Here is a 19,454-nt window from a genome sequence, read left to right as displayed (position 1 = left end):
GATCATCACAATTCAGCGAATACGCCACATTTACTTTTCTATAAAGAATAACACGTCACTCTGCAGCTCATATCACCTGCCCTTTAAGTTATTGGCTCTCATCCTCAGCATTCAGTCATGCTGGACTTTAATTAAGCTCCAGCCGAGTAATAAAGAAGACAGATGATGCTTGGTCAAACATACAGAGCACACCCCCACTTTGTGACAACAACTAAAGGCTGGTGAGGTCAACAATTGATGGAACTGTCATCTTATCAGAGTGGAAATCCACCAGCAGAACCACATCAGGCGATGGACTTCCTGCAGGGCCGAGGGACCCAACAAATGGCCCTAGACAGATCGGCGGCCTTGGCCCCAAACGCTGAACAACCGGGATCCAATCAGAGCAGACTATCACTCAGTTGAATGTCATCATTTGCGCTTCGCCGATGAGTGCAACGCTGCTGTATCGACTCGCTGCTGCTGTAGGAAGTCCAGAGGCTGTCAGTCAGACTGATCCGGATCCATCCGTCTCACGCCACTCGTCAGAAATCAGAAGGCTGACTTGGCATTTAGCAGCGGTTTGATGTGCGGCTCAGAAAAATGTGGAACAAATCGGAGCAGACTCGCTCTGTCACTGCATCCAACGGATCACCGGGTGAATGCAGAACAACCTTCAGCAGCCGAACGCAATTCAGACGTTTGTGAGGGAATTCAGACGGTGTCCCTAAAAGACTATTTACTCCAGGACTCATGGTTGTAACTTTGATAGTCTCATAAAATCTCTAACATCATCACTTCTTTTACATCTTGAAAAAACCCAACAGAATTGAACATGTGTGGTCACTTGCTATACTGGGCTTCACAAATGTATTTTCCTGTGCAGTTTTGCCCGCTTAGACCTTTGCCGATCATGTCTCCTGTACAGAAGGCGATCAGTTCGCCAAATCGACTCGATTGGTTTTTTGTTTTTATTCTACAATACTGAATCTATTTTCTATGAAAACTTTGAGAGTTAAAACGAGAGAGTAAAGGGTGAAGTGAAGGATTTTGCGACCTTAAAACTTTTGTAATCCTACTTTGCGAATTTCACTTTTTACGCTAAACTTTTAGAACTCCCTCGATAAACGAAGGGCCAGTTTGTCTTCTACACTAGACCTGGACAGACTTACTGTTACGTTCTTCATGGACAGACGTGTGCGAAAGCAGCTCCAATTGATCCAGAAAACTGCTGCTCGGGTTCGGACTGAAACAAGGAGGTTCGACGTCATCAGTCCTGTCCTCGGGGGACTTGATCTGGCTTCCTGTCACTCACAGAATCGACTTTGAAATGGACTGTATTCAAGTCTCTCAGTCCATTTCTGACGTTTAGATATAAACCACCTGGGACACTGAGATTAAGAAGACCATATCCAATGAAAATTGAGTTTGAAGTGTTCTTAACATGTTCTTGGTGCATTTTCAAATGATGTAGGACAAGTATAAAGGCTTCAAACTGTATTTCAGAGTATTTTTTATTCAAATCACAGTGAATCGGACGAAAAAATGTTGTTGGAAACAGGGTGAATCAGCGCTTCCATTCCTTATAGCTAATAATGATGCAAATCACTTTTTTGAATCCAGAAACATTTCAGATATTTTGAAATATTTTCAAGCCTTTTTAGCGGTCCCTCATTTACGGTGGGAGTTCCATTCCGTTCTAAAAATAACTTGTAGTAGTCGTCTTTATTGTTTTATAGTTAGGCTATTAGGACCTATACATGTTTTAAGGAAGTACAACTCCTCACTACACACTTTCTACACTTTTCTAAGACAAACAGGAACTTTTGAACACTTTTCTCTTTTGTTTAAATTCTCAAAGTTCAAACCATTGAAAACTGAAGTCCAGCTTTATTGACTGAAAACAAAGATCTGACCACGATTTAAGCAAATGTGGCTAGCTGAACGCATTCTGTACAGGAGACAGCGCGGAGATTTATTGGCAATGGTCTACAGCCAATCAGGATGCAGAACACAATAAGCTGTAAAAGAAATATTGTAAGCAAAATTGCATTAAATAAAAATCTTAAAAATTTATTTTTATTTGAATTAACAGAGTCTATAGATAATCAACAAAACATCCGACTATTTAAAAGAAGTGTTGAGTTGAAATGCCAAGCCTCTGAAAATGATTTCACATTCACTGAATACTCGGTTCTTTTTGCATGAATTGCTGCATCGATGCGCCGTCGGACGAAGGAGTTCCGCTTGTGGCGTTGCGTAGATGAAATGTAAACCGCGGTAGCTCTGATAGCTGCCTTCGGGTCATCTGCATTATTTGGTTTGGTGTTTCTCATCTTCCTCTTGACAACAGTCTAAAGATTTCCTATTGATTTCAGCTCAGCCAAGTTTGCTGACCAATCAAGCACCGTGACGTCGTGGTGCAAACATCGTGGTCACTGCACCAGCGTTTGGTACGTTTGGTAGAGTGGGCAGGTGCCAAGTCCAGCTTGAAATCAAATTCAACATCTTCATGCTGCTTGTCAGCAGAGGGCAACACAAAGAGTACTTAACAGGTGAACAGGTATAGAGGAAAAGTATGTAGAGAGGCGGGGGAGGGGCTTTGGCTTCAAACTGTCAGAGAGATGGAAACACGGGCGTCAGATTCAGACGCAGCTTTCACTGCCGGAGTTGAAGCAGAGACTTTCTCTGGGATGATTTTATGAACTCAAACATTTCTTTAATTTGTTTTATATTTACATCATGACGGCAATATGTCAAAACATTGCCGTTTATTTTTCTTCTTTCTTCTTTTTTCATGTATTTTACTTTTCAAGTTGGAAAATGTATAAAGTAAAATATTTTGTTAAATAAAACCATGTTGTTGCATAACGAGGAAATTATACACTTTTTATTTTTAATTTGTTAATTATTTATTTTTCGTCCTCAAAAAGTATCGATAAGAGTATCGTTAAAATACCGGATCGACAAGCAGTATCAACAAGAGTAGTAGTACCCTTAAAACCGTAACGATACCCGTCCCTAGTGGTGGCTCTTGATACACTGACTCTAGCCTACTTCTTGTGAAGCTTTCCCAATCTCTTGAATGAATTTTTCTAGACAATTCTATTAACCAGTTAACACTGAAGATATCGCCAGCAATAACTACATACCACGCTCTTTGACCTACCAGGACTCTGAGTGTTCACGTGACCGTGGCCGCCGGATTTCAAAACGACGTCATCCCTGCCTGACTGACTGACGCCTGACTGCCACCATCTGTGGTCATGACCACGCCAAAAATTTTTATCAAAAAATATCTGGCGGCGGCAAAATATCCATATGCATCACAAATGGTACGTGTGGATACGCAGATTGTGCCGATACTTCCTCATCGCATGGTGGCAGTTGTATCTGTGACTGTAGCATAAAGCAGTTTGTCAAAAGTGATTTTGTGCCTAAAACATGATCAATTTAGCTTTGATGGCGTTTTTATTACCAACTATTTTACTGCTTTTGTTGACCCGATTCACTATTTTTAAATGAAGACTGAGAAAACCACAATTTAGTTGGCAAAAGAAAAAAAAATATGTCAAAAGAGACAACAACATGTTCACTATACCCAGTGAACATTTCATTTTTCTTTCAAAACAAAAGTTTAAGCTTCTATTTTTTAACTGTAAAATTCTAAAAAGCCACAGAGCAGCATACTTCAACAAGGAATGAAAAATGAAAAAAACCCTTTTTATTGTCTGAAAGCATCACCGGTGGTAGTCGGCTTAATTGCCATAGCTTGCTTTATGGTTTTTTTTCTCTTTACAGGTTGATGTTTGCTCTACAGCCAAGTGTGAGCCACAGTCAGCACACAGAGGGAGCTAATGGCTCCCAAGGGAGACGTTTTCTCGTGTTGAACGTGTCACCGAGGACAATTCACATTGTTATCCTTGGTTGCAACCGCTGTATTCTTTTCTTTTTTTTATGCTGCATCTACACTTTGTTTTTTTTGTTTTGTTTTCATAGCAGGAGTTCGTAGGCCACGAAGAGAAAAATACACAAAAACAAACTCACATGCGAAGGTGAGGCTGGCCTCTCGGCTGACGATGGTCCCGAAAGAGTTGGAGGCGAGGCACTGATACGTCCCAGCGTCCCGATCTCTGTTCAGACGGCTGATTCGGAGGTTGCCCCCAGAGAGGCTGAAATGAGATCCGGCTTTAGGAAGGATTTCTGTACCGTTCAATTTCCACCTAAAACAAAAACAAACAAAAAAAAGGAGAAACATTAGCATGTACATGAGACAATTCAACATTTGTTGCCAACGAGGAAACGACATGTACATCTGAGCTGCAGCGAACCCTCAAGATGCCAAAGACTTGATTCCCCAAGAGCAGATAGCGTTGCAGGCCATCCGTCTTGCCAAACTCCAGTCAGAAGGCATAAAATTCCTGCTTAATCATTACACCGCCCCAATTAAAAGCAACGCCTGTGAGCTTGCCTCCGCACTTGTGCATTCGAGACCCGTTCACCAGAGGTGTTCGAGGTGATCAACGAAGGGTATAATTCGCTTCAAAGAGCAGCAGACTTTCAAATGTCTCACATGCAGATGCACCTTATTAAAGACAGAAAATCTGTCACTTATGAACACAGTTTCAAGCCATAATATGACATTGTTGGCTCTCATGCTTTGCTTTTTTTTTCAATAGTAAATGGGGTAAATTTAAATGGTGTCTGGTATTGTAAATGAAAGGCTGTGGGCAGATAAAGGCAGATGAAAATTCGATTTTTATTTCCACAAGAAGGTAGTTGTTGTTTATCGTCAAAGTTTTGTTGTTTATCTTACTACAATCCCTTTTTCTCAGTTTAACTCTTTATTATTGAGCGTGTCGCCCACTGCACATTTGGACAGGCGCACTTTGAGTTGCCGTGATTTCTTAACCGTTTGTTCTGTCTGAAAACATTTCAACAGTTTCTACAAATGGAGACATTGCGCTGTATCGTCAATATTGAATCATTACAGTAAGACAGACAGAGCGGTGGAGAAATACTGAGAGCGGAGCGGGAAAAAAAAGAAGACGTCAGCAAGACGACCCTCTAGGGCAGGGGTGGGCGAATCCGGTCCTCAGGGGCCGTGTCCTGCAGGTTTTAGATATTTCCCTGTTTCAACACACCAGATTTTAATTAACAATCATCATCCTGACATCACCAGGGTCTGCACAAGTTTGCTGGTGACACAGTCATGTTTTTCATGGTTGTGTTAAAGCACGGAAACACCAAAAACCTGCAGGGACACCGACCCTCGAGGGCAGGAATTGCCCAGCGCTGCTCCTGGGTATGAAAACCTCCATGGAGGTTCAGAGAATGACATCATCCTTTATTTTGTTCTGGACACCACTGGAAGCACAAATTCACATGATGGTTACTCAGATCGTGGCAGCACTTCCGCCGTCGGCGATCGGGAGCTGCGCGCTCCGCTATGCGAAGGCAGCTGCCGGTCCGAAGAAAAAAAGATTGTCTGCGGTGCGTCTGAAGGAAGAGAAGACGGGAAATACTGCTATGTCGTCCTGAGAAGCTGTGTAAAATCATCAGAAGTTCACAACTGTCACAAAGCACTTCTCTGCCGCTAACACAACGCTCCACTGTTCCTACTCTGTGTCTGTTAGAAGCCGGACACACGGAGATAGCAGTGACGTCATCGCCCCGCCTCCCCGCTGGAAATGCTAAGTCAAATTGAGTTATGCGACACTGTTCGCAGGGTGGATGTTAAAATGAAAATGCAATCCCCTCTCTGCATTTTTGTTTTAATTATGACACAGAATAAGTGGTTTTTAAGTAGAAATGAAAAAGCATTTTGAAGTATTGATTTTTCTTTTTAATTTTGAGTCATTTGATGCAGTTACATTTTGAAAAGGAAAAAGCCTTTCTGTTAATCCCTTTTAATCGTCAAATTAGACATTTCTAAATGAATTTTGCTACATATTTACCAGAGAACTCTTTGAAAATGAAATGTCCAATACTATTTTCTTTATCATTTTAATTAAGTGACAGAATAAGCAGTGTTGAAGAAGAAAATGAAAAAGCATTTTGGTGGAATGCTTTTTCATTTTAATTTTGAGTCAAAAATTGCAGCTTCATTTTGAAAATGAAAAAGCATTTCTGGTTTTGACTTATATTTTTAATTATGCTACAGAAAATATTCCATAATTTACAGGACATTAACCGATTCTTTTTACAGTCTAAATTAGCAAAACAAAAAAGTCCAGTCTTATGTGTAAAAGGGTCAACTTCAGGTGCAGCTGGCAGCGTTGGGGTGTTTTATTTGAAACAAAACAGAGCTGGATTTGTGACAATAAAGTGGCCCAATGGAAACACAACAATAAAAAATTAAAAAAACACTCGCATTTATCGCAAAAAGGGTGTTTGAAAGAGGTGCTTTATTAGGCGTATTGATATGGACATTTAGCAAAACTGCAATGGAAACCCTTTTTCTCGAATCAAACAAGTCATGTGACCAACAACCGGATTCGACAGGAAGTAAGAAAAGCCGAAGGGAATGCTGCCATTGGTTCATTTACATAATTAGAAATTAATGGAAACAGTGTAATAGCAAAATTATGTTGTTATTTTTTACATTTCTTTTGCGCAAATGTGTAATGCAAACGCAGCTAATGAAAAATCTGTATCATTTATGTGTGACTGAAAGAACGGTAGGAGCACTTTTTGCTAACGCTAATCCTTGTTGGAACAGATATGCAACAACACAAACTGTAGTAATTAAAAAAAAAACGTAGCACCAGAGAAAGTACTAGTCCAGATGTCCCGCTCCGCGGACGGGGGACTGTATTCAGATTGAAGAAGACATATCCATCTTTGGAGATGGATCCGAGAGCAGCTCCTGGTTCTGAACCAGGGTCCGCTTGGGTGTGAAAATTGGTTCTGGATTATCGTTCTCTTTAAGCGAACCAAAAGTGTTCATTCTGAATACACCCTTAGAGATTAGCATTTCTATAAATATGTAGCCTTATCCATTTGATTGACAACTCTACCAACAGAGCTAACCTTTTAGTTTATAAAGAAAAAATGCTTTTTTAAACAATTTTGAGGTAATGAAATCGTCAAATAAAAATCTGCCATTTGTCCCCTGTAGTGTCTCCACAGGACCCTGGAACTGACAGATGTAGCAGCTAACTGACAGTGGAGGGTCTCAGGGCTGGGACGCTGCTGCACTCTCAGTTTTAATAGAGAAAATGTGGAGCACAATAGTCTTTCATGGGCCTTCTCCAGCTCCGTCCTAAGTTAGCTCTCAAGAGCCTTTTTGGCACACAATAGAGCAGAAACAGTGTGGGGGGGAGGGGGGTGTCCGCAGTCTCCACAGGGCAACAACATCAATTTATTTGCAACACAGAGGAGACAAAAAAGAAGAAAAAAGAATTAACAGACATATTTCAGAGCCAAGCAACACCTTTGGCCTAAAAAGCGATGCAAAGCGGGGAAAAAGAGCGAGGGCTGTGCATCACACTCAGATAGCGGCCTTATTTTCTCCCTGAAAAGCCTCCTTTGGTTCGGAGAAGCAGCTCTTTCCACAGCTGTAATTACTGAGAGTAGCTCTGCATTATATTTGAACTGAAACAGCTTAATCGACGACAGCTTGAGGATCAAATGTTGCCGTCTGTCAATTCTGTTATTTATTTATTTTTTTATTTATTGGGTTCATCCGAAACATCTGACTAGACAGCTTCTGTAATTCAAGTGGAAATGGTTTGGATTTATTTAAGGGGCGGCGTCCTGAAGGAAGGTTGAGCATCGTCTGTGCGACTGTGGCGGCAACCTGAAGTCCCGTTTTTTTCTGTCCTCGTCTCGAAAACGTGAGTGGAAGACTTTGGAGCAGCAGATAGAGCGAGAGCAGAAGACGGAACACGAGCTCTGCTGCCGAACGCACATCAAACACATGGAAAGTGGATCATTTAATAATTCTGTTTACAGTGATTTATGAAGGCGAGCGGGCTCAAACAGCAGCTGCCTTTGTCAGACACATGCTTTACCCAATCACGGAACAGCAGGCCGCTCGCACAGCGGCACCATATCACGCCATCTGGCTTATGAGTGGTAGACGATCTGTTCTGTGCCGACGCTTGGAAATAATGCAGCTTTGGTGCAGTTTATAGTTCATTTTCATACATCTATTGTTAAGGTGCAGGTAGTCCTCAATCAAAGAAAAAGAAAAAACTCTAGAACATGATGACTCGTCAACACAGGAGAACAGCAGGAACTCAGACGCATGCAGCCGTTATGGGACTGATGAGCCTTTTTATTCTGTTTTCTTTTCCATTTTGATCATTTCACTAAACCAATTATTACTTTGCCAGCTTTAGCTCTAGTGTAGACGTTCCTTAAAATGCGATGACTCTTCAAACGTTGACATAATTAATGTTATTCCGACGGATTTAGAAGCTGAGGAAAGCAGCTTTGCGTTTATACGCAACACTTTACAGAAATAACTGCTTAAATGGTCAAAGAGTTCCGGTAATCTGAAGAGCGCATGCTACTTCCTGTTGCTGGCGACATCACAAATATCTATAAAACATGAGCGCAACTTCAATGTGAGTTCAAACTAGTTCATTTTTTTTATGTTTATAAAGAAAATGTTAAAACATAAAAATGCTAAGCGACATAGAATCCATAACTTTATTTTAAAAAAAGACTATAGCTACTTCCTAACGTGAAATGTTTTCTGTGTATATATCAAAGTTTTGTATCTGTATCTAATGCTTCTGTTTGATGTTGATTCTTGGCGTTAAAAGTCACGTAAAAAAAGAGACAGACACAGCTAATAGCATTAGCCTACTGTGGCTAACGCTTCTAACGTGGCTAATGTGTAATATGTCACAGGGGCGCCTCATATATGACATCATTTTGAAAATAGACCATTTATGGATGGTGCGCGTTGTAATGCGGCGTTCCGAGTAGTGCGGAAAATACAGTAACTTTACAAACTGCATTTTAATGCCCATAAAATATCACTAAATCTGAAGACGGAAGAGCAATAATTAGAAAAAGGCAAAGAAAATCTGAAGATTATTTAGAACAGATTATTATGAGCGTTTTGATAATTATTATGAAGCCTATTGAGACAACTATTGTTGTAAAATTGGCTAACATACAATTGAATTGAATTGAAGAGGGCTAAAAACAAAAGGAAAGGAACAGGAAACTTTTGGGGAGAAAAGAAAACAGAAAAAGCAGAAAAAAACCATATATAAAAAAAAAGATTAAACAAAATAATAGAAGTGCATCTTTTGTCATTTTTGTCAGTAAATTCAGTCTAAAGACTTAACTCTGCTTCTATTTGTCTTTCAAGAAGCTGCATTTGAACATTTTAGCCAAATAAATTTATGATTTCTTGAACCTTTTTATGACATCATCACTTTGAGACGAGGACGTCTTAATGTCTGATCCACCCTCCTCTTCTTCCTCTAAGGGGCAGGGAATGACCCCGCCCCCTCCATTTCTTCTCTAGAACAGGGGGGGAGGGAGGGGGGGGCACTGGGAGTATGAAGGAAGTAATCAGATTTCCAAACCAGCAACACTCCATAAAGTTTGTTAATTGGAATATCTCACAAAGCTCATAAAGCTCAGATGAATTCATGTAGAGGCCGGATCTTAATAACAGTGGAGCCGCTTTGACCCTTTTTTTTTCCACCAAGGCTACAAATTTCAAAGTCTTTCATTCACGATTGATTTTTTTTCTTCCTTTTTTTCGGAAAGTATTCAGATTAAAAAAATATGAGAAGCATAACAAGCCGGCATCTGGACCCCTGTTGGTCTGACCTCCACCCACCACTGCACTACACCTAACGATGAACCAAGGGGCGGAGCTAGAACATTTTCTATGAGGGGTGGGAGGGGGGCAAAAGACTTTGGAAGGGTAGCATAACACCAGAGTGGAAGGCCACTACAAATGAAAGGATCAAAAATACATATTTGTAACAGTTTTATTATACTTATTTTATTTAAAAATTTTGCTTTTTAATTCATCGTTGTGATCACTGAAATATGTTTTTAATGTGATTTTTTTAATGTAATTTGCCCTTCAGGGCTACGGCGCTGAAGCCTTTTGATGCACTGCTGTACGTCACATGACTCTGACGTACGCTCTAGAGCGCCTTTCACCCAGCTGTTGCGACTGAAGAAGCATTTGAGGTCTGTCTTCATTCTGCCCACAGGGCCTTCTCGCGCACGTTTACATCAATCTATACCAACGGCAAATGGGTGGAACTGAGCGACCTGTAGGTTGAAAACCAGAATCAAAGCAAAGACGACAGCCAATGAGGCTGGGCGCGGCTCTGTCTGCGGAACAGACCTGCCTAACACAGCAGAAACAAAGACGCAGACATGTGGGACTGTTTTTCTGCATCTTCCCATTTCACGCCGTGTTAAGACGAGTCAATAAACTGACAGGAACGTTTGAACTAACTGGGTTTTAATTTGGAGCCTGTGTACAGATACAACTGTTCAACATCGTGTCAGGATTTTATTTCCAGTTCAAGAGGATCCTCACACCTGACACATGAAAAAATAATTCACCACTATTTTCTGGGGTTAAAGCATCACATTATGTCTCTCTCAGCATGTAACAAAGTTCAGTCTTGAGTTTTAGCATTATTAGCGTCTATTTTTTACCTAGAAACACAAATTCATATACTTAAAAAATTACGGAAAGCTTTTTTTGCTTGTTATATTTTGCAATATTTTAAGTGGATTTCTTTCCCAAGGGCTCTTGTTTTCCAGGCAGATTACAGGAAAGGTATCTACCTCTGGGTTCAACTGCAGCACATTTCCTGATATGTCTGTGTTTTAATGTGTGTGTGTGGGTTGATATTGCATCCACTGCAGAGCTGACAGCTTCCTGCTGCGACACACTGTTAATGACCAGCAGCAGTGATTGAGCTCCTGTTGCTCGTTGCCGCGCGTCCGTAGGTGGTGGCGGCGATGAATCTAGCGGGACCACACGGCAACCTTGACAGGAGACCGCCGATTAGGTCATCACTTTAGTCTGGAGTATTAAATGCTCCAATCCCTCTGAACCTCACCCAGCAGCTTCAGCAAGCCGACGTGATTGATCTGAACTTTGACGTGCCACAGCGACTGCAACACGACGCCCTTTAAGCAGACTAATGATCCATGTGAAGAGGAAATAAAGAGGCAAAGACACTGTCAACTGTTTTCAGTAGAGGCATACAGGAGAAGTTTACCCCAAACATGTTAAGAAAATGTAAATGACATCAGGATTTGTAGGATTTTTGCAGGAACAAACAGGAACTATTTGTGATTACTGGTTTAGAATTCTTGTCTTGACTTGGGATTAATAGCAACACTCTATGCCAAGTTGGTACAGATGTATACTCTACCTGTACTGTATAAAAAAATGGCCTGTTTCATACTGATGTGCTTCCCTTTATTTTAACAGGAAAAAATCATCTATGGTGGTAGACATCATGCCCTAATATCATTGATTACTTTAGTTGGGCTCTAACTTAGCCAGAAATTGTGCCAAGGTTGTCGTTGGAAACAACTTTAACATTTGCCCCACTTTTCAAAAGATTTACCAACAGTCGTTCCTCAATGGATAGATGTATTGACGGATGGGTGTAATGATGGGTAGATGGGTGTATGGATGGATGGATGGATGGATGAGTGTATTGATGGGTGGATGTATTGATGGATGAATAGATTGGTGGATGGATGGATTGATGGATGACGTATTGATGTACTGATGGATGTATTGATGGATTGCATTGAGGGATGTATTGCTAGATAGATGGATGTATGGATGTATGGAGATGTGTACGGAGGTTTTGCGGGATGTATTGATAGATGGATATATTGATGGATGGATGCTGGTTCATCACAGTTTTTTGTTTTAAACTGGCTTATTTTTCTATTTTTGAGGCACTGTTTTAAGCCCCGTTTTGGTACCAGAACAGTTAAAAAAGTACAGTTTCGGCACCAATACTGGGTAAAATCAAAACGGCACTCATACCTTGTCTTGATTTATTACCGGGAGCACAACAGTACCCCCATTTTCATTTTGTTATTTGAACTACACCAAGGGTCGGCAACCCTTACCACTCAAAGAGCCGTTTGGATCAGTTTCCCACAGAAATCCAAACACAGGGAGCTTTGGACAACCCGGTGTTTCCAGTAAATGGCATCATTTCACTCGTTTTTTAATTTTGCGAAGAGATGTTCATTTTTTGTCTTCCTCTGAAGAATGCTTAACAGTCCCTAGAACTCTAAATTACCTAAAAAAAATTACAAAAGAAAATTGTAAATTATGTTTTTAACTTATGCTAAAATCTTTCCTGAAGAGGATCTAGGAAAAATGCCAAACGAACATAAAATGCTGAACCAGATGGCAAAATTACAAAAAAAGCCAACCACCCAAGTTAATAAAACATCTTATGAAAACAAAGTGTTCGGAATAATAGTGGTCTTTAGTTTTAATTTTAGCCGAAATGCTTATTTCTGAATGTTCATGAATTTAAAATGCTAAACCCTAAAATTTAAATAAATACATGACAAATTTACAAACAAAGTTAACGAGATAAGTTTTTTAATCACTTGAGCAAATATTTGAAAAATAGTATTTCATAATTTAAATTGTGCCAAAATAGGTAATTATCAAAGTGTATAAAGGAAAAATGCTAAATTACATGGCTACAGTACATACCAAAAGAGCTAACAAGGTAAGCTTATTTAAAAGCTGATTTTCATAATTTGTTATTTAATCAAGTAAAAAAGTTTTTTTTCGATTTGTGATAGTACATCAAGGAAAGAAATACTAAAAAACTCTAACTAGACTGGAAAAGAAAAAAGAAAAAATTTGAGCTAAGCTAACGTAACAGCTAATAAGACAATATGTTGGTAAATAGAGAAAATTAAAACAAAAGTGATGCTTTTTATGTTAATTTATGCTAAAATAGTTATTTTATAACAGTTAAAAAAAAGGCTAAATTAGATATCTAAATTTTTTAAAAGCTGACAAGCTAAGCTAAATTTACAGCTGCTAAACACAATTTGTGAATTTTTTAAAAACGTTTTTTGTTACATTTTATGCTAAAATAGTTATGTTGTGTATTGAATGAATAAAAAGTGCTAACAAAAAAAACAAAAATGCCAAAATAAATCAAATGAGGAAAGAAAAAAAGCTCTAATGGCTGTTAACAGATGTATTGTATATTGAGAAAATGTTAAAACTGATAAAATAGGCCTCTTTTTATTATATTAATTAAAATATTTAAAAAAATGTAATAACAGTTTTCAAGGTGCATCAATGAATTTAATGAAATGAAAGCTGTTTCTGCTTTTTTTTTTCTGCAACAGAAGGTGTTCAGTACTAATAAAGTGCATCATTTTTGCTCTCACAGTGCAAAAATGATTTTGGCAGCTGGAAACATTTCCCAGCTTTTTTTGATCTGTGATGCCAGGAACGAAAAGCAGCTGCAGAAAAAGCAGAGATTTTGCTGAGAAAACGCTTTCTAAACTTAAAAGCTGCTGAATGACAGAAGAGTTACAGATAGAGGCATCATGGAGAGGGGGAGGGGGGGGGGGCAGATAGAAGCGGCGCTCTCACCGGTACGCGGGGGCGGGGCTTCCCCGGGCCTCGCAGCTGAACACCACCTCCCTGCCGTTCTCCACCGTCTCCACAGGGTACACGATGCTGCCTGGCTGCTTGGTGAAGACGGGACTCTGCAGGACGCTGCTCTCTGTAGGACAACAAGGAAACACAACACGGCTTACCGAGCGACCTGTGCAGCAGGTTGGGTGCAAAAAAACAACAACAAGAAAAAAACAGCCAATTAGTCAGCAGCGGGAGCAGGTTGATGCTGCTTTAAGCCCCTCGGAGGGGCGAAGCTGCAAGCATGCAAAACATATCAATTTAAAGTGCCTGTCACAGAAGGATTCGAAGTGAGACGTGTGCCACCCGCACCTATTAAAGTGCTAATATGTTCTGTAGACTAATTTATGTAGAACAGTGATCTGGAAAACTGTTTCCGTGTTGGGCCTAGGTCTAGGCCTGGGTGTAACGACTCCATCTCCTGTTGTGAGAGCGCCTGAATGCCGTTTTTTTCCTCTGAGAAATCTATCAAAATAATGGTTTCTTTAACATCTTGATGCAAATATGCACTTGGCTCCAAAATTACCTTAATTTAGCCCCCAAAAGAAAAGCAAAACCATAAGTGAACTTTTTTTTTCTGTCATAGTTGTAAAGAAATTCAGGAAGCACTTGTCCGTTTTACAATAGAATCATAGACTAAAGCAAAATTGCAATTAGTAATGAAAAAAGGGAGTGTTGTTGAATGGACCGTAGCCACAATTCACACTCCAGAACCGTTAGATGTCATTCTTTAGGAGTTACCTGCTCTATGGCGGGGGGGGGGGAGCTACTTGTGTTGTGTGTTTGCTACAGAAATGGTAAGCCTTTAAAAAGGTGGAGGCAGCATGAAAACAGTTTTAGATCTATCATTCAAATCAAATGGAACTTTGATTATAAAAAAAACAAACTACCCCCTCTCTTCAGTTACCACATATTACACATGACAAATACTTATAAAAGTAATTCTAAAAGACATTTAAGGCTTGGCTCTGCTTTGAGGAAACCGTTTTTGGGAATCCCTTCATACCAGGAGCCAGCGCGCCATAGTGCCCACCCAGACCGGGACAGCAACGGGGTCCATCACCAGTTATAGATCTATGTGAGAACTGTGTGACCCCTCCCTCCCTCTCTCGTGTTCCAAACAGGAAGTACCTAAAAAGCCAAAATCCCATAGACTTCTCTTAAGAAATAAACGATTACATCTTTTTTTTTTAAAAAACTTCTAAGAAAAACCATTGGTGTTTTTTCAGTCTGTTCTTAATTTTTTTCTGAAGTTGAAGTTATTCAAGTTGTAAAGTGACCAATCAGATGCCTCTAGTAAAGGATGTGGTCTCACACTGAATGTTTGACAGATTTCTCTCCAAATATGTTCGTTCCTGATTGGTGAAAGTGGTCGCCATAGAAACGCAGACTCTGACAGACTCAGATCAATCAATGCTAACTAACATCGTCTGGGTCCAATGTGGCGGCAGATTTTAGTGCTATAGAGTTGCAGATCTGTGAGGTCCACTTTTGTTCTATTCAAATCAAATCAAGCTTTATTTATAAACCAATTTTAATACCGTAGGGTTTGTGTCCAAATTCCCACCCTAACCACTAACTACTTAAAAACCTCATAGTGCGGGACTATATAATGCCGTGAATTTTAAAAGCAATTCAGATGCTTCTTTTTTTCCACTTTGTGGATGAAACACCCACCACATGCTGGTTAAAAGTCAGTTTGGAGGCTAAAGATTTTTGTTTCAATCAATCAATCAATCAATCAAACTTTATTTATAAAATAGCGCTTATCATGCATTTCGTGCAGCTCGAAGCGCTTTAACATTAAAAACAAAAAACACACAACATTACAGTAAAAACCCAACCCACCCTACACCCTTCCCACTCCTCTCCATTAAAGCACATGACCCACGACAATGAATGTTGACTACCAATACAAGTTAAAATAAATAAATAAATAAATAAATAAATGAATAAATAAATAAATGAATAAATAAATAAAAAAGCAAGCAAACAAACAAACAAACAAGGCTTGTTTGATTCACATCGTCTTCTGAGTTGCAGCGGAAACACGACATTTTCCAGGAATTACATCTTTGGATCACATTATGCCGAATAAAAATGTTATGGTGGTTGAAAAGTGGAAAGAAAGAAAAAACACTTGTGAAGAAAGAAAGAGCGTTATTAGTGAAAAGAAAGGAGATGAAAGGGGAGGTGACGGCGCAAAACGTCTTTCTGGCTGTGAGGCTCGTGTTCAAACAAGTAAACAAGATTATTTACTGTAGAAATTGTAAAGAAAAAGTAGGTTTTAGTTTGAAAAACACAAGACTAATATTGCAAAAAGAAACGTTACTGTGACTTTGCTAACTTCCAATCTTGTTAGTAACACGTAATTAACAAATCACAGTCTGACACTGCTACACATTAGCCGCATTAGCGATACCTGTAACTCCCAACCCCCTTTGCTACTTGTAAAAAAAAAAAAGTGATACCGCTAAAACAATCATTACTGTGACTATGCTAACTACCAACCTTCCTAGTAACACACACACAAAAACCCAGTCCGACACTGCTACACTGTAGCTGTGTTAGCATATTCAAAATACCTTTCAATCTCAACTTAGTTTGAAACACATAAAAAAGATATAGCACAAACAAACGTTACTGTGGTTGCGCTAACTCAGAACGACGTTAGTAACAAAAAAAAACCCTCAGTCCGACACGCTACACGTTAGCTGCGTTAGCGTATTCACAATACCTGTACATCTGAACCTTGTTTGCAACACATAAAAACAGAGACTAATATGGGTAAAAGAAACGTTACTGTGACTATGGTAACTGCATAGTCACCTGCAACTCATAAACATTTTTTTAGCACTTCATGTTAAACACGTTTTTTACAATAACATCCAACCAATCATTTTGACCGAGCACTGTGTACCTCTCAAAAATATTGCTCAGTAAGCACAACCAGAATGAATCCTTATATAATGTGCTCCAGATTAAAGGCTCACTGTCCATTTTTGGTCAAAATTTTTTTCATTTTAAGTACGCCTTCTAGTGTAATAAATACAAAGGTTTGTCGTCAAACATGTAAACACCAAAAGTTATTCGATTTTTCGATGTGAATCAAAATGTGAATCTGCTGTTTGGTATTTTTATGATAAAAAGATCAATAAAAGCATTTCAATAAAAAGTGCATAAATAACTGAACCACTTATGAAATTATGATTCTCCTCCGTTTTCCCCTAAATATGTTTGGCTGGTGGAAAGTCCAGTTGGCTGGTAGCTTCAGGAATTCACCAGCCATGTTGGCCAGTGATCAAAAAGTTCATTTTGGCAGAAGTAAGAAGAAACATTTCCAAAATAAAACATGCAAGCACGCAGATCAGTCGGGTTTGCTTGCTAATTTTTGCCGGTGCTGGGCTGTGAGGAGCAGATGAGTGCAAATATCTACAGCAAAGTCTCAAGAAGTTCTTGGGGAAAGGCTTCCTAAACCTTTCTGAATTCGTTTCCTGCAAGTCAGGAGACTCACATTAGGCAACTCAAATATTGAGTAAAAATACTTGACTTTCAGAGTCCTTTAACTCCAGAGCTTTAGCTCAAGTGTTGACTTTCTTTTGGCTACCAATGCTCTTCAACCGTTTACATAATTAACATCATTCCAGAGGATTTCCGAAGTAGAGAAAATCAGTAGCGTGTTGCATAACGGTGCAAAGTAAACAGTTGAGGAGTTACGGAAGGTCAAAGAGCGTGGCGGCAGTCAGGCGGGGATGATGTCATTAAGAAATCGAGCGGTAACAGGACGGCAGCAGCCGGATCGCCGGCCGGCAGCAGCTCTTATTGGACGATGTGTAAATGTCTCCTGATCTCCTGTGCAGCAACACATTTACTGTCATTCAAGTGTGAAAAACACAATGAAATGTCCATTATTATTATTCATTATTATAAGAATTTTTTCCTGGTTTGCTGCCTGACCTTTAATGGGGCGCTATCAGTGACCAAAATTACTTCATGTGACCAGTTCACTTCAACATCGTCCAGCACAGTAACTACAGAGCTGACTATGTCATCAGCTGTTGTTGTGTCCATCAACTCCAGAAACTCCACCGTGACGGTCTTTTAACACCTCTAATAAATATGCACAGCTGTACATATATGTGATGTTGGTGCTTTCATCAATAGTGACTGAAAATACAATAAATGACTGGATTCCTTCATATGGCTGCCCATGTTTCCTCAGAGATGTTGTGTCTGGGGTCGTAATTCTTGACAGACTCATGTTTAAAGTCGAATGCTTTTTGGGAACGAGACTTCTGCAGCCTTCAGCATTTTTCAGCATCCATCAGAAAATGAATTTGATTTTTGCTCCAACTTGTTTGCAATAAAGTAGCTAGCTTTCACTGCTCCATCACTGACGTCACGGCTGCAGTAAATCCAGATGGTTATTTATCGGTCCAGCTAATAGTTGCTAAATCTTCTTTTTTCTTAACTGCAAATGGTGAAACTTTTCTTTATGGTGAGTCTCATTGAGGAGCTGAATGTTATATTCTTTCAGCACTGCAACCTGTTGATGACATACTAAGCATGCATCTTTGCATTTAGCTCCATGAACAAATACAACACTTTCCATTTTCCTGGAAAGCTCAGGACTTCACTTCAACCATTTTTTTTTTTGACAACATTTTGGTCATTAGGGTGTCACTACTGATCATTCTAATAGCAACAAAACAATGGTGAGGCTCACAGGGAACTAAACTACTGGCTACACAGACACAGAGCTGTTAGGTATCGCTTTTGGCACATGCAGTTATGTTGTTTCACCTGTTTAGCTTTTCCTTTTCTCCCCTAGTGGCGAAATTGCGCATTTCGGTAATTTCTTTAAAAAATCATGACTGGCCACAGGAATGGACTAGAAACTTGCTTTCTTTTTTAAACATCCTTGTTATTTTTACTCTTCATGTGTGGGCCGGACTAAACCACCTGGCGGGCCGTATGTTTGACACCCCTGATTTAGCCTATGGTGTTCACACTAGGCATGCAGGGAGGGGCTTCTTCTTTTTCTACCGTTTACTTTTCTAGTAGTTAACTGTTAAAGTCAGAAACTAGTAGTTACAGTTGGAAGAAGCTTTTTTGAAGCAGTGCAAATCTCACAAATCTTGCTCCAGGCGTTTTCTTTCACAGCTCTAGTCGTTTATGAAAGACTTGGTGTTGTATAACCCCGGTCGGCCACAAACCACAATAAATAAAATTATAATTTTATTTGGAAAAAAGTCAATGGAAGACATTTTTTTGTTATTCTGAGATCAGCAGAAAAACAATAGTTTGTTGGAGATGTGAACCAAAAAGGTAAATACAGGACGGTCACTGATTCATCAACCAATTATATGCTACCTCTTACTACATGTCAACCCAAACCACGAATAAACTGGTTATAAAAACGACGCAGGAAACCCGACGCTCTGAGCTTATTGCAGTTCGCTTGCTTCCAACAACAGAGAGAAAAGGCGCTTCTGTTTGTTTTAACGAGAAAACGTACTGTAAGTGCAAAGATCCTCTACAGTGACAGACATCAGACTCTAACATCATCTGCAGAGTCTAACATAGACCCACTTTTTAAATTTACCGGTTGTAGATTGGACACATCCAGCCATCGTCTAAATTTCAGGGTGTCTGGGATGCTGGAGCCTATCCCAGCCACTGTTGGGTGGGGATGTGTACCAAAATATTCTAACTTTAGCAGGCCTTTCCCAAGAACCTTCATTTTATCTTTCCGCTGTCTGTGTGCGGGCTCATACAAGAACGGGTGGGGCCGTAGGGTGGGCGGAGCTCAAGTCAATATGCC

The 19,454-nt window shown here is 39.7% G+C and overlaps 1 protein-coding gene across 3 annotated transcripts in view; it reads right to left on the bottom strand.

Moving 5' to 3' along the window:
* The window catches only part of LOC101167031 (contactin-4-like), a 204,682-nt gene that overhangs the window by 135,123 nt on the left and 50,105 nt on the right, over positions 1-19,454 (bottom strand). For 2 of the 3 annotated variants that reach the window (XM_023955100.1, XM_023955099.1), the window contains exons 3-4: positions 13,586-13,718; positions 4,027-4,202 (exon numbers count right to left, since the gene is read on the bottom strand). In XM_023955100.1, the coding sequence (XP_023810868.1) occupies positions 4,027-4,202; positions 13,586-13,718 (309 nt within the window). Of the gene's footprint in view, positions 1-4,026; positions 4,203-4,292; positions 4,820-13,585; positions 13,719-19,454 lie in introns of those variants that run through there. The other variant, XM_023955101.1, reaches the window with a different exon arrangement.

This window comes from Oryzias latipes, chromosome 5 (genome assembly GCF_002234675.1).
Source record: "Oryzias latipes chromosome 5, ASM223467v1".
NCBI classification, from domain to species: domain Eukaryota; kingdom Metazoa; phylum Chordata; class Actinopteri; order Beloniformes; family Adrianichthyidae; genus Oryzias; species Oryzias latipes.
The sequence above is the reverse complement of the archived record's forward strand: the minus strand, read 5'-3'. Positions and strand labels throughout refer to the sequence as shown.